Source organism: Nasonia vitripennis, chromosome 5 (genome assembly GCF_009193385.2).
Source record: "Nasonia vitripennis strain AsymCx chromosome 5, Nvit_psr_1.1, whole genome shotgun sequence".
NCBI lineage: Eukaryota > Metazoa > Arthropoda > Insecta > Hymenoptera > Pteromalidae > Nasonia > Nasonia vitripennis.
In genome coordinates, this window is record NC_045761.1 from 4,062,552 (window position 1) to 4,077,946 (window position 15,395).

The 15,395-nt window shown below is 44.5% G+C and overlaps 1 protein-coding gene across 2 annotated transcripts in view; it reads right to left on the reverse strand.

Moving 5' to 3' along the window:
- Window positions 1-2,148: 2,148 nt before the first annotated feature.
- Window positions 2,149-15,395, reverse strand: part of LOC100678942 (suppressor of lurcher protein 1) — a 166,612-nt gene continuing 153,365 nt past the window's right edge. For both annotated transcript variants that reach the window (XM_016988296.3, XM_031931677.1), the window contains exons 12-14: window positions 10,927-11,137; window positions 10,540-10,787; window positions 2,149-5,713 (exon numbers count right to left, since the gene is read on the reverse strand). In XM_016988296.3, the coding sequence (XP_016843785.1) occupies window positions 5,634-5,713; window positions 10,540-10,787; window positions 10,927-11,137 (539 nt within the window). In that variant the 3' untranslated portion in view covers window positions 2,149-5,633. The remainder of the gene's footprint in view (window positions 5,714-10,539; window positions 10,788-10,926; window positions 11,138-15,395) is intronic.

The window sequence follows — 15,395 nt, forward strand, 5'->3', positions numbered from 1 at the left end:
GAAGAAAACAAAAGCGCGCGCTCGAGCGCTTCTCGTTTACGAGGCAGAAAATTGTGCTGATGCGCTGTGTGGACTCGATGTTAAAGGAGAGGAGAGAACTGCGTATATTGGTCTGTATACAGCTCGGTGTGGTGAGTATTATCGCGGTGTACGAGTTTCGTTTGGATTTGTTTTTACAATTACTTTTTTATACGCACTCGCCTATTAAATGTTTTCCAAGCTAACGATATGGCCAGGTAAAGCTCATTAAAAAATGTCAATCTTTCCTCGTTCAAGCACTTTGAATCCTACCTTCGCGGCGCGGATTTTTCGTAATTCATGCATGAAAAAAAAAATCGGTTTCAATTCGGCGCTGCGTCCGAAAAAAAACGAGAGAGAGAGAGAGAGAGAGAGAGCGCGCTCACCCTAGGGAAATTTTTTCCAGCCAAAATCAGCAGAAATTCAAGGTAAATATGCGCTTCTATATACACTCGGTCATAGCGGTGCGCAGGTAGCTAAATTAGAGCCCGGGCAAGAGACGCGCGTAAAACTGCTTTTAATATGTAATTCACATTGGTATACTTACGTGCGGCTGCTTAATTTTCACGCTTTGATAATTCATTCGGAAGAGATGGACTGTGTATTTCCCTCGACGCGGTCCGAGCGGCTCAAAAATGTTGAATTCTTCATTTTGCAACTGTATAGTACAGATACTTCGTACTGTAGACTATATGCAACGGCTCCAGCGTGTCGACTCTTTTTTATTTCTTCGTTAAAACCGACAACCAGTGCACGGATATAATATAATTCCTTTACACGCGGAGACCGAATAAAACCGCTTTCCGCTCAGATCAGTCGCGCGCAGCTTTCGAATAAAATGCCTCCGGTTGTATCGGCGATTTTTCCAATTAAAAAAAAAAAAAGAATCTGTACAACACCTCGATCGAACGAGCTCGAGGCTCTGAAAAAGAATGAACTCGCGGTTGCGCGAGAGATTTCGAAAAATTGCTTTATTCACGTGTGTCGTCGGGCGTACGGAGAGAAGAAAAAAGAAGTGGAGCAGTGGATTCAAAGCGGAAAGACTGCACTTGTCAGGTGGCACGGAGGACTCTATCTATATCCTAAGTACGAGGATCGCTGGAGCGAATGCGAGGACGACGTCGACGACGATGATCGGAGCACGAGCTCTGTGAAATTGGAGCTCAAGCGCGCGAGAGACGATGAAAAGCTCGTGATGCGCTCTGTACACCTTACACCCACAGCACTACCTTCTCGCCTTTCATTCCGCTCATTTTTCTCCGCGACAGTTACAGCTATAGCATCACAGGCGCGAGGGAAAATATTAGACATCTCCTCTTCTTCCAGCTCCCGACCTCTATACAGTGCGCGGGATTTCCTATTGTCAATGCTTTTTGCTTTTTTGTTTCGAGGATGATTGAATGTTCCTTTTTCATTCGAGGATGCGAGTGTATGCTCACTCGATGATGAAAGACTTCCACGCTATGAGCGACCCGTTTTGGCAGCTTCGAAATGCAATTGTGAAATATACTTGAATACACGTATTATATTCGAGTATAAAGAAAGTATTTCAAGTGCGCGTGACTGCGTAGCTATACGAGTCGTCGTGGGAGTTCTCCCTCTCGAATAGACGGATAAATATTTTCGAAGGTTCGGAGAAATTTTTCCAAAGTACGAATAGCTTCTTGGAAGCAGGGCAATATGACTTTCAAGTGCTTCTAAAAATGCAATTTCCTGTTTGTAATGGCGAGTTTAAGGATGTGTGCGCGCGCGGCCAGCTCACGCTCGAAGGCTTCCACGGCATCCTATGCGAAGCATATTGAACCTCTCGAGTTGGCGAGGCGGGCACGTATAACTGCGACCGTAAAGTTCCGAGTGGAATCAATTTTGATGATTTAAAATCGCGGTTGCGGAGATCGTTGCTTTCGCTTTAGTGGAGAAACGGCCGACTGCTGTGCTGCACATCTTTCTATTTGATTTTTACTCACTTCCGCGCGCTTTCAATCTGTCGATGTAATGATAAAATATAGAATCCGTATGTAGTACATATAGGTATCGGCTGCGCCTGTCGATGGAAACCTGAAAATTTTATACGTGAAAATTATTGTTCTGAAACGTTTTTATGTGGGAACAAATAAATGACGACACATATTGTGATTTTTTTATCGTTTAATAGTGCACGTAATCGATACATGATGAGAGTTTATGGCAATCGTTCGTGTAATGTGATAGTGACAGATGATCGAAGCATCCGCTTCCTTTATTTCGATTATTTACATTTTTAACAATCATACAGTACAATTTTTTTCCATTCGCCATCGGTGGTGTTTTTTATTTTTTTATTTTCACTCTCTGCCGAGTGGAGAGAGGAAAAAGCTCTGTTTCCTTCATTTTTCGCCTTCCGCTTCGGGCGAAGAGATATTATTTTGTGTATTATATTTATATGTATACGTTCGACAAACCGCGCGCGCGCATTCATATCAACTTTCGGCCTCCGGTTTATTACAGCTACGTATAGTCAAGTATGGTACATATTTATACTTATGACATACATATAATTGTCTGATGCATTCCTTTTTGTTTTGCTTCGTTTATTATTTTCACAATTGCGCATCGATTATAAATCAACGGTGAAACTTAAAAAACTTTCAACATTTTATAAAACCTATATTAAACAATATTCACAACAATCTAACATATACATTCTCCCTTTACTCTCGGCTTAAACTGCTTTTTTATATCTAAGTACACGTTTACACATACCATTTGATACAGCGATTTCATGTGTGTGTGTGTGTATTTCATTTTAAACTATATATGATAGTTCCTTCACTTTGGGTCGTCAAATGAACCATATAACTTAATATGAAATTTGTTATAAACTATATGATAAATCAAAATTCATTATACGCTTTTTGAAAAAAAATTCAAAATTGCACTTGCATAACCATGTTTTCTTACTTTTCTTCACTTTCATCATCATCATCATCATCACCAGGAGTATACACACATATTATATAATAGGAACGAAGGGCGCGCAGTCGTTAGTTTCAGAATTAAAAGAATGTCGAGCAATACAGAAGTGCAAGTCTGGTGTGCAGTTCTTTACAATTTATTTTGTGTATGATTATTCACGTTAAAGTGCTGCCTCTGACGATCAAAATATGTGTAAAAAGAGTGAATGACAGTTCTAGGCTTTTAAAAACTACTGTATAATGTAATATACGTGATGATTTTTCATAATATCGATAAACATCATTTAAAGAAAAGTGTGTAAGGTTTATAAATGTCGAGTATACAGTCATCGAAAATATCATTTTTTTTGGTTTGGTAATATAAATAGTCACGAAACTTCTAAATCTTGGAGTTAACGATTTTGGTTTTAGATATATTACTTGTAATATATTGAATGTTTAATTTTCTTTAAAAAGTAGGAAATCAGTTGGATGATTTGAAGAAAAAAACAATCTGCGATGATCAGATCTCACCACTTTTGGACAGTAGGGGTAAAGGCTCACTCTAAAGTTAAAAACTAGTTTCTTACCTATTCTATTGTAAAAAGTCCTTTGGCCAATTCCTATGCCAAATGGATCATGAAAAGTATTATAGGTAAAAAAGGAATTCATTCAGTATACAAAAATTCCGTGTGCATCCAAACGTGTCACATTTTACTTTCAGTATTAAAATGCCTGACATGTGAGTAACAAAAGTTACGAACTCGACAACGTCTGCATGAAAATTTACTCACATAAATGTAAAATTTATTTCGTACATAGATGCATCATGTTGCGAATAAGCTGACGTGAAAATATAGAGCAACCCTAAGAAAAACGTAGGCCATCTAATATACTCTGAAACTTAATAACAGCAACAATAATACCAACAATCAATAAAAGATCCCAGTAGGGATAAAGAAGAGTAGGCGATGTGAGATATAGTAAATGTAGTGCGAATCTCTCACTGTCCCGACGGCGCAGCGTTCGCTGGCGGCAAAGATTGATTGCTTCTCCTTTCGGCCGAGATTCGTCTTATTAGCTTTTCACAAGACTGTTCGTGCAATGTGGAAGTACATAGTGTATACGTATGTTTGCCGTATTCTGATGAATGGGGGTCGAGGAAAATGTTCGAAAGATTGCTTCTGTTGGATGGATTTTTTAATTGATAAGTGATATTTTATTGAGTGGTGGTGTGAGTATCCGACCGAAACGTCGCGTGGAGTCTCTGCATATTGACAGTTCACGTCGATTTTTATTTGTGGGACTTTCTCGGTGAAAGAGTAATGCTATCGAGTTGTAGTCGATAAGCATTGAATAAACGAGATATCTAACGATGTCGATAGAATCGGTAACAGGATAATTGTCAAATCAACCATTGGTCTATGAAAAATATAAATATATTCTACCACCACTAAAATTGTGTAGATCCTTTCGGTTGGTCTATAGCATTGGAAGATCCATTTAGCTATATACTCGAGATGTTATTCTTGGAGCTTGACTATAATTCACGAAAGAAACAGTATAGATATAAAACGTATAAGAGTCTATTGCAGGCAAAATGATGCGGGCGCTTCGAGTTTTACAATGTTTTTACACATACCTAAGTATAGATTTTTATATCAAACGTTTCAGTTATGAAGTGACTGACTATATTACAAATTGGTTTTCATTGGAAAAAATCAATAGTCAAGTCTGATGCGTTAAAAGTTTACGTTTGAAGATTGGATAAAATAGTGATACAATAGCTATAGCTCGTTAAAAATTTGTAGTTTATCAAAAAGTGAGACTTACTCGTACGAAATCAATTGCTTACGTGTCTAGTGATTGACGAATTCAATATTGTTTGTGTAAATCATATACAAGTTCGCTATATCATCGTGTATTTAAGTATACCTCTTTGGAATGGTCTTTTATTGCGAAACTTATTCACTAAAATGATTACGCGTGGGAGGAATTCGACTAGTGGTGAATGGCATAAAACACTCTTTTATTAAGAAAAATAAGTATTGCCTAACTACGCTCGTGTTTCTCATTCGCTTCCAAGTCGCTCACATCTACGTAAACGGTGACTCTTCATACTTTTGCTAACTACATCCGGCAAACATCGTAACATTCTCATAGACACTTTATTACCATCGATATTTTTTTTGTATATATACTGCTGAACGTGATATACGAAGAGAAGATTCTTCAAACAAAGTTTGAAAAAATATTGAATTCCGCTCGCGGCAAAGGCTCGGAAAAAGGTACTCATGGGTCTTAAAACAAAAAAAAAAAAAAAAAAAAATCCAAAAGAACAACAACAACCACTCTCTCCCTCGCAACTTCTTCGCGCGCGAAACAAGCCGTAAGACGCGCGCGTCTCGCATCGAGCCCATCATCACCCCTCCCATACTCCATCAGCTCTCCGATAGCCTATTTATTTATATATGTATGTATATATGTATATACCCGCGATGCGCTGCAACAGTCCAGCAGAGGGTGGAAGTTCAAATGACTTCTGGCGCGCGCGTGTAGCGGTGTTTTTTGCGGCGCGCCTCGAGTCGTGGAAGTCGTTGCGGAGTCGCGTAACGTGAGCGCAGCCGCAGAGACGGTATAGTCGGGGCTCCTCTCCTCTTCCTGCAGCGATGTCCGAGCTTTTTAGGCCGTTGCGTTGCCGATCAGCCGTGGTGGTAGCAGCAGCAGTACCAGCAGCGTAGCCAGGAGCAGCAGCGAGGTGTCTGAAACAGCGGTGCAACGAGTTGGAAATTAAGCCGAGAGTTCTCTCTCCATCTCACTCGATGTGCTGGTTGCGAGTCGAGTTTGCGCGTTCGGGGGAAATTCGCCGCGGCTAAAGAGGATGTCGGACTGAGCGGAGCTTGTAATGAACTTGTCGCTCTTGTTCGCGAGGGTGTGTGCGTGTGTGTGTGTGTGGTGTGGTTTTTTGTTTTCAACGCGGTCTAATCGGATCGGGCCTTTTACCACTTGTACGAGGCTCGAGTTGGAGAGGATTTTTCCGATATCCGGGCGTACTTATAGACTAATCGAAAGGTTAACGGTGTGTTGCCGAAATTGTTTCCAAGTGCAGCGCGTGTCGGAGGCAGGCTTGATTTCGAGAGGCATATGCGCGCATCACACAGAAGAGGCAAAACTTTGTTCCGGTGCGTTTGAGCGAAACATCACAAGGAGGAGAACTCGAGCTTGCAGCTATCTCCCTGCGCTTATTCTGCCTCTCTCACTCACGAGAGTGTAGTGGTATGGAGCTGCAGCACATACGCGCTCGCGAGGCTCAAGAGAGCTGGCTGGCGTATTAGCTCTTTCAAAGGATACGTCGACGAGCATTTCGCATTCGCCTATATACTAAAAGGCTCCTTGTTCAAACTTGAATCATTCAAGTGCGTTACCCTGATGCACCAGCCTTTGATCGCACAGCCCATTTGCTTTTTAACTATCCCTCTACTCCATTGTTGGTATATCTTTCTTTAAGTTCCCATAACACACTTGGCTCGAAAGTTTATTTTGGCCCGATTCTTTTTAGTCGGTTCACGCAGTACATTCTGAAATCCGACCTTGCGTTTTCAATTTGGCGAGAACGCGAGCAATGCTATACAGCTACATTATGTATACACAGGGCCTGGAGGGAGAACCTACGACTAAAAGCCCGCGCTGCAATGCTAACCGGGAAATTATCCCAAATTGTTACCACACTGCATGGAATGCAAATTCTCGTCGGGATATGCGATATGCATCGTTGTTTATTAAATTTGCAAAAACATCGCGTTTAGCGCATTTCCCGAGGTAATTTTCGCTATTGTTAGGCTGCGTATACTAAATGATGAAATATATATCTTAACGTTTCGCGAGGAATGTGCGGCTCTGGAACGAAACTAAATTACTGCGCTCGGTGCAAATGCATCGCATGTGCATAATACGACGCTGAAATAAAAATAGGAATAGTCGAAGCACACAGTAGCGCGATAACATTTCCATGCGAAACGCCAGCGCGTTATATCGAGAGCGCGGCTGAAATCGAGCGCGAATCAATTTTGCCCCGCAAGCAAGCTCGTAAAAGCGCCGCCGAGAGTCTTCATTACTCGCTTATACGAATTTTTCAAATCTCACTTAATACATATCAGCGATATGCCGAGTATATCCTCCTATATACGCTTTCGCGGTCGTTAAATCGTAAAAATTTCCCCATAAAAGTCCTCGCTTCAGATTGAAGAGGTACTCTCTTACTCGAGGTGGCGCATAAACATCGACTCGAGTATATGGGGGGCGTATAAATGCATAATGCAGCTCTCGCTCGCGATTCTTACGAATCGGCTCGAAAAATGGACCTTGTCGTATAAATGCACTCCTTCCGTCAACTGGAACGAGTGTCCCCGTCTCGTTGGCGGCTTAATTTTTTTGGAGGAGATGTGTGGAAGCGCAACGAGTCGTACGTAATGACGGACGGACGGATTATGGGAGCTTTTTCGCGGTACCCTTTGAATTTGCGAAATTTTTTCATGGAATGGGTAAACATATGCGATACGAGGTATTGTTTTCGAAGTTTAACGCAATTATTTTACACGAGTCGAACGAGCTGGCTTTTCGACGAAAATGGGGATGTGTTATATAAGTATATTCAAGCTGGAACGGCTCGACTACGAGCTACAAATGATACACATGCCCATATCCAGCCCTTGCACAGCTTTATCAGTCGTGCAAAATTACAGAGGCGACACTGTCCCCACACTTACAGCTCTGCACATCCATTGAGCGCGCGCATTCACGCATATACGAATCGAGACGGATAAAGGCAGCGAGAGCGAGCGAGAGAGACGTTTATGACACGTACGTGATTTCCTGTGCTTGTGCGGGTGTAAACAGTCAGTCAGCGCGTGTACCAATAGAGAAGGCTGCTGCTTGTCAGCGCGCACCTGAGCGCGTGTACGGGCTAATTAAGTTGCGCGCGCGCGCGTGGTACCAGCGACAAGAGCTTGCATATATATACTATATATATATGTATATATATAGGATCGGGAGATGCGGCAGCAAAGTGAAAAACGAGCGCCGAGAGAAAGCCGGGCGCGCGGATAATGAGGCGGCGGTTGAGAGAGAAATAGTTATGCGCGCGAGTGCCCTGTGCTTTTGTATAATGAAAGGAATACGCGCGGAATCGTTATATATATATATATTTTCATACTCCGGGCGAGTGTAATATTTTCGCGCTTCTTTTTCCTGCGCGCGCTAATGGCTTCTCTTCGTTACTCTCGCACGCGCGAGGAGATGAATTCTTTTTTTTTTATTTGTTTATGCATTTCGGGTGGATCATTCCTCGCTCGCTGTTCCTCTTACTCCGCACTTCGTAGCGCGAGCTCGCTCCGCCTATTAAACTCGTTATTTCACGCAACGTCGGTGAGTGAGAGCGATGAACCAATTAAGCACGACAAACATTGTTTTTTCTCCTCGTTCTTTTGTTCCTTTTTTTGGCAGCCACAGGATTATTACGCGGCCGAAATAAATCGAACTCGAACGAGCCACAGCCGGAAACAATTCGCCGGTCAATACCGGAAAATCCATTGCGGCGGTACCGTCGTCATACACTGCAGCGCATAAATGAATCGCCGCTATATGTGTGTCGCATACAATCAGCCCTTTGCTTCGCTTTTCTCTTTCACGACGCTGTAGCACGATATTCGGCCGTCTCTTAAAATATACAGGTGAATCTGATATGTGCCTATAAACGATAATAACAATCCCCGCGCGCGATTCGATTGCCTCTCGCGCGACTCTACTGTGCAGTCTGTATATACATTCGAAGTACGAATAATGAACGGCGAACCTTTATGATTTTTCCTCCACTTTGCAATACGCCCGCGCAGCTCTATCGATGAAAGAACGCGTGTACGTGTGTACGTTTATAAGCGTCGGAGTGCGCGCGGATGTCGAGATTTCCATATTGTGCGACAGGAAAACAATATTGGATTTCCTGTGCGCACACGGCGAAGTTTGCTCGAGTCGCGCGGCGGCGATTGTCGCTTGGATCGACCGATGGTTTAATTGTGTTTCGCGATTTCGCGCGGCTGGTTTTCAGGAATTATTAGCGGGCTGCTTTGTGTCACGCGCTGATTGTCTCAAGTTCTTGCAATCGGGCTCGTTGATGTGTTGCGCAGAGGGAAAAAGTTTCGAGCCGCGTGTATTGGTGAATTTTTTTCGTATATGCATGGTTACTTCCAAACTTATAACGTCACGGCATACATCACGAGCGGACTCGCACACAATTAATCGAACATTAACGTTGAATCAATCTTCTCAGCGTATAACTCCTGCGGTTGACAATATAATGTATGTGCGCGAATTCAATCTCCCCCACCCACACACGGACACACGCATCACGCAAAATCATACCCGTGCGCGCGCGCGCGAATATCTCTCGCGATATCCGAAAATTTATAGGATGCGAGACGCGAAGCGCGCAACGGATGGTTAACTGGCAGTCAATTTACACGGGCACGCGAGAGGCGACTTAATCGATGGAAATTAATTTGCTCAGAGAAGCAGTGCGCACGAGAGCCAACCGCTCGTTCGGATACACACGTATAGATTATACAGATACACGTAGAGGCGCGCGCGAAGGGCGGATGAGAGAGAAACGCGGCTCGAAATCATTGCGGTGCGCGGGATTAATTTTCGACGGAGGCGTTGCGCGCGCGAAACATCACTCGATTAATGAAAATTATTACTCGTCGCATTGTACAGCTCGCTCGCTTGCGAGATCCGTATGTGATGTATATATACCGATGGAAAAAGCCTCTCGTATATTGTGCGCGTAAAAGCCTGCGGTTGGTCGACTCGACGCGTGTACGTTTTGACGAAGCGTCATATGTAATTTGCGCGCTGCGTTATACAACTGCGTGCAAGCTCGCAAAAGCTCCATTTTTTATCTCTGCGTAAGCTTTCGGCTCGTGTTCGGTTATTATGTGTGTTGCGAGCTCTTTTGTTTTCGTGCTGTTTTCCCGCCGACGAGGAAAAATTTGTTAAACGCATCGCGCGCTTTGGTTTCTTTTGTGCGCATCAACGTGTACACAGGCCGTCGTTGTTTTCGCGAAATTAATTCGTATACGCGGTAATTGTAGCATAACTATGGATCGGCCTGTTACAGCTTTTAATGCGCTGATTGTTTTCGTATACATTATGCTTTCGAGAGTTTGATAAATATTATGGATGGCTGGTTTAAATTATTAAAGCCTGCGGTTTGAACCTGAAACAAAGCAAACGAGAAGTCTTATTTTGAATCGAGTAACTGCAGCTTCACGACATGGATCGCTACGCAAGGAAGCCACACGAAGCAGCAGAGAACCGAAGTACTCGAAATAATTATTCGGCTTTTTGGTAGTCGTTTCCATCCCAACTCGAAATTTAACGAACCAGACATCTTCGTCCCAAACGCGTTTCGGTATTAACTATAGAGACGCTCTACTTGTTACACACTGCGGTTATGTGCATATCAAAGCACAGAAGGAACATTTCGTACTAAACCAGACTTCGCATACAGATTATGATATCAAAAATAACTCACCTCGAGACTGGGTCGCAGCGCTGAGCGGCGTTTTGACCGTGTAGTTATCCTCCTCGCTGACGAATACGTAGCTGGCGTTAAACCCTGTGGCATCGAGGCGGTCGTTACTCTTAAACGTCACCCTGAAGAAAGACCGATCGGAATCCACGTCGAATTCCGTCAGCTGGCCGCAGTGTCTCGAGTACTTGCGATCCCTTGTCATGTAGTTCGAGAACTCGACGAAGTCACTGGCCGACACCGCGTCGCAACTGCGAAACGAACAAACTCCTTTTACTCGCCGATTTCTCTCGGTGGGCGTATAAAAATAATAGCCGATCGAAGGAGAGAGAAAAAAAACTCGAGCCGATTTAGTCTAGAAAAAATAAACCGTGCAGGATGTTGACTTACGGAAGAACGCCCTCGACGTCGAAGTAGTGAAAATGGAGATGAACGCGCTCCTTGGGTTGTCCGTTGAAGAAATAATGGCACTCGATATCTCGGGGATAGAAGCCCGGGTAATTGGGCGATGTGAAAGTACCGTTCATCGTCTCGTTGCTGTTGAAGACGAAGGCGCACGGGTATAAGCTCGGCTCCTGTCTCCCGGTTGTTATGCCGAAATCTGCGAAAGAATAAGAACGTATATAATCGTAATCAGATATTCGACGACGAAATTCGAGCCTTTCTTTCTACGCTGAGACAGCTCGGAAAAGCTCGCGATTCTCCCTTCACATTGATATGCGCAGTCGCGCCGTTTGCCTCTCGTATACAGTCGAGCAATATTTGCTCATTGTAAATTGCGCGCTCCGCCAGCTCTGGTATACAGCTAATCAAGCGATTATAGCCGATATCTGTTGGATGATTCCGCGAGTCCGTGTGCTGCTGAGAGCTGCAGCTTTCGCCGGGATGACTGCGCGTTGTTGAGGCATGATTTTGGCGGGGACCGTCGAGTGTCTCTCTCTCTCTCTCTCTCTCTGTGATATTGCGTAGCTCTTGCCCGAGAGCGTGATTTCAGCACCGATGCGGTTCGTCCGCGGGATGTAATCACTCTGCCGACGGATATATGGAACCTCATTGCCGTGATGTGCTTTTCCGAATCGATTTATCCGTTCAGTTTACTTTTTTCCTGCGGATTATTCTTTTGTTTCGCAGATTTTTTTCCGAGTTAATAAAACGCAGCGAAATTTTTCTATCTACTGATTTAGTATAAAAATTAAATGGAAAAAGCGCGCGCGCTTGTAATCCACTTCGTTGGCTTAACATGAGTATTACTCGAACGCATTAATTCAATCGACTGTTTTCTCGTTCAAAAGACACAACGGAGCTCTTTTCGTATAAATACACCATATTATCGCGCAACTCGAGCTCGAGCTAAATAACGCAGTCTAGCTCTCGCGGTAAGAAAACGAAAAAAGGCAGTTCGCGTTGGCCGCGCATACACAAGAAAAGCTTATTCAGAGAACATTATTCCCGCGCGGTCCCGCTAATTATTAAATATAAAGCGCGCATACGTAATCTTCATAGACGCGCGGCTGGACCAAAAAAGACGGCGAGCACAAGGAGTCGAAAACAAAAACTGGCCCCGAGTATTCGCCGAGCTAAGGTATAAGGACTATGTCCGCGGAACAAAGCTGGAAAACGCCGAGAGAGAGAGGGTATACTATAAGAACGAAAGAAAAGAAGAGAGAGAGAGAGAGTCGGTGGGAGTAGGAAGGAAGCAGGATCGCGTAAAAATTTTGAAAAGCCAACGCGCGCGTACACTCTCCCGCTGAAGTATGAATAGAATTCCGTATTCGCGCGAATGAAGTGCAGCACGGCGGTAGTAGTGCCTACCTGCTTACGAGGCTGTACTTTTTTCTTCCGTATACTCCTTTATTTCCTCGTCCCCGCGCGCGACTCTTTCATATACACACTTTACGCTGCGCAAGCACCGCCGCGTAGCGCGCACTTTTCTATAACTTCCCGAGCTTGCACTCTCTCTTTTTTTAGAGAGGAGCGTAGTGAAGCCGGTATATTGTACTATTTTTTCAATTTCTTGCCCTCGTGTGCTTCGCATAGCTGCGGCGCGTTACCTTTCCGAGATTTCCGTGTGTGATACACGTGTGTCGCGCTTACTTTTTGATTCGTACTTTCGAGTGGAGTCCCAGGTAATATCGCATGAAATAAGGGGGAGGAAAAGCCGATCCGATTTTTTGTACCTGCTGGACGAGCTGCTACATCGTCTATTATTTCCAGGCAGCGTGTATAGTGCTCGAGTCGTGTCCGGCTGTCAGTGACACGTCCGCGCACGTCAGTTTCGGGCGCACTGTATCGATTTATAGACGCATACGCGGCCCGAGTGAGTTCTCGTTTATTGACCACGAATTTTAATTTCACTGGACATCCGCTGCAGGTCTCCGCTTCTTTCTTTATTTCGCTTTTTCCTCTCTCGATTCTGCGCGATGTATATGGCCCTTTTTTTCTCCGGTGTTGTATTTTCCCATCGAAGTGTGTACGCGCGACTTGAATCTTTTATCGCGAGTCTATAATATGCTGTTGGAAAGCTTTCGTGTATTGCGTATGCGTCTGGCGTGAGTACATCATTTGAATCAAACCGCAAGTTCGTATAGGATTTTATTGCGCGAAATGAACGATAGGCATCGGATGTTAGTTCCCCGCGTAACGCGTGTCTCCGGCACAGCTTTCAATCAGGGATAGTCGCTGTATCAGACACGCGGTAAAAACTACCCGTATTTCAGTGAATGTTTGCGATCGTGGGCTTTTCCTCTTTTTTGCTGAATTATTTATTACTCGCCTCCGAGAACGCCGAGGATCGAGGCTCCCGGCAAAGACCGATTTTAACATCGCGCTCCGATGATTCGAAACGGTGATAAAAAGCGCGACGCTCTACCTGAAAAAAACATCGCTATATCCCGCTCGAAAAATATTTGGTCATTTCGAAATGAATTTTTCAGCCGCTAGTCGAGCTGCAGTTTTAGAAAATGTCAAACGAATTCCAATCGAAGCGATATACTCTTATTTTGCAAGGATATACCATAAAAACTGACTTCTCACCGGAAGAAATCAGTCATTATAACTCGGTAATCCACTTCACGAAATTGATTCCCGCAAATGCAATAAGCTCGCAGAAAGGATCTCGCCCATCAATGATATCGCGAGCTGTCGAAATTACTCGCCGTCACTTTTCCGCGCGGCCCATCTACCATCTTTGCCTCTCTCCTCCGCTACCCGCGCTCGGAGCTTTATCTCTCTCTCTCTCTCTGGCGGCTCCGCTGCTGCAGCCGTGTAAAAAAAAAAACAACAGAGGGTTCGCCGCGCGACTTTAGATTGAATCTCATATATTTCGGAGAGCAGCCTTATACAGCGTAGTAGGGCTCGCGCATTTGTTGCGGCAAACGAATTTTCGCGATCGCTGCAGCTGCAATGGAACTAACAGCTGACCGCGGGCAATTTCGGCTTTCCACGTGTGCAGCCTGTGTGTGGGTGTACGGACGCGTTATTGTTTCGACTGCCATCGAACAATCCCCGGTCGCTGCTGCTGCTGCTCTTGTTTTTTCTCCTGTTTTGGCCTCTTGTTTTTTTCCTCTCGGCGCCGGCCCTGTGTGCGTGCGTGTATAGGCATAGATTCGGCCGGCAGATAGATGCACCTGGCCAATACTGCAGTCGCCTCTCGACTGCGTCAACGCTGTTTGTATTTTTGCCCACTCCGCCCGCGCACACATACGCGTATGTCGTATTCCGAGCAATGAAGCGCAAAACGAGCGTTTTTTTCGGCCTCCCTCCCTTTTTCGGCGCTATCTATGTATGCTTCGTTTTCCGGCTGTCTTTTTGCTCCGGCGACACTAACGAGAAGCCTGTGCAGTCACAGTTCATAGTCGCGCGAATTTTCGACTCTGATTCACGAGCGATTGGCTTCTATATTTTTCCGCACAGCGACACGTATAACGTACGGTACAGCCAATCCTTTTCTGCTTTCGCCTCTGTCTCTCTTTTCTTTTTAATCGTTACGCGGATTGGCTATGATCGGAGAGCGCGGCTATATATTCGGGAAAAGAGGATTTGTCGGCGGAGGCGTATGCGCGCTGCAAAGCCGTCCTTCTGCGGGGATTACTTTAATTTGACGATTTTCGAGAAACTGTACAGCGAGTAAAGCGAGACTTACTCCCGCGCGCGGTGGTTTGAGCAGTCAAACTTCGCCGGGGCAGCTTTTTTTTTTCTTTAATCACCAACTTGGAGCGACTGAAAATTATTGCGGCGCTGGCGTCTCGAGAGTCGGGCGAGTATAATTAAGAGAGCCGGAGAGGAGTGTGCAACGTCTTTTATGATACTCGCTTTATAATCATGAAGAACAAACGCTTTATTCGCGCTCGGCTCTCGTTGTTGTTTCCTACAGCAGTGTATAATCTATATAGTGCGAGTCGCGTTTTCGAAATTAAATAGCGCGTACAGAAGTGGGAAACAAATCGCGCGCGCGCGCCTTGAAATAACGAAATTCATTTGTCCGCGCGACGAGAGAGCGAGTGATTTATATCTCTAAAGCGTTATTTCCAGGTCCATTGTGAGGCCGGCTCTTTTGTGCGCTGCAGCGTTCGAAAAATAGCTGCGTGAATCATGCATAAAAAGCCGCAAACTGAATCGGAACTTCGGAAAGTTTTGTTTCCACTCGAAAAAGCAGCAGCAGCAGCGGTAGCGCAACAAAGTTGCCAAGTGAAATTAGATGATCGAAGCGTTAAAGTGTTTTGTTGCGAGCAAGCGCGGTACACGGACTGATGTATGTAGATACTACACACAGAGTCCTTGTTTTTGCCCCGCGAGTTTCTCTCGTTTACACAGGCACGTCTGTGCCATTCACACGTACACTTTGGAGAATAGCTTGGAAA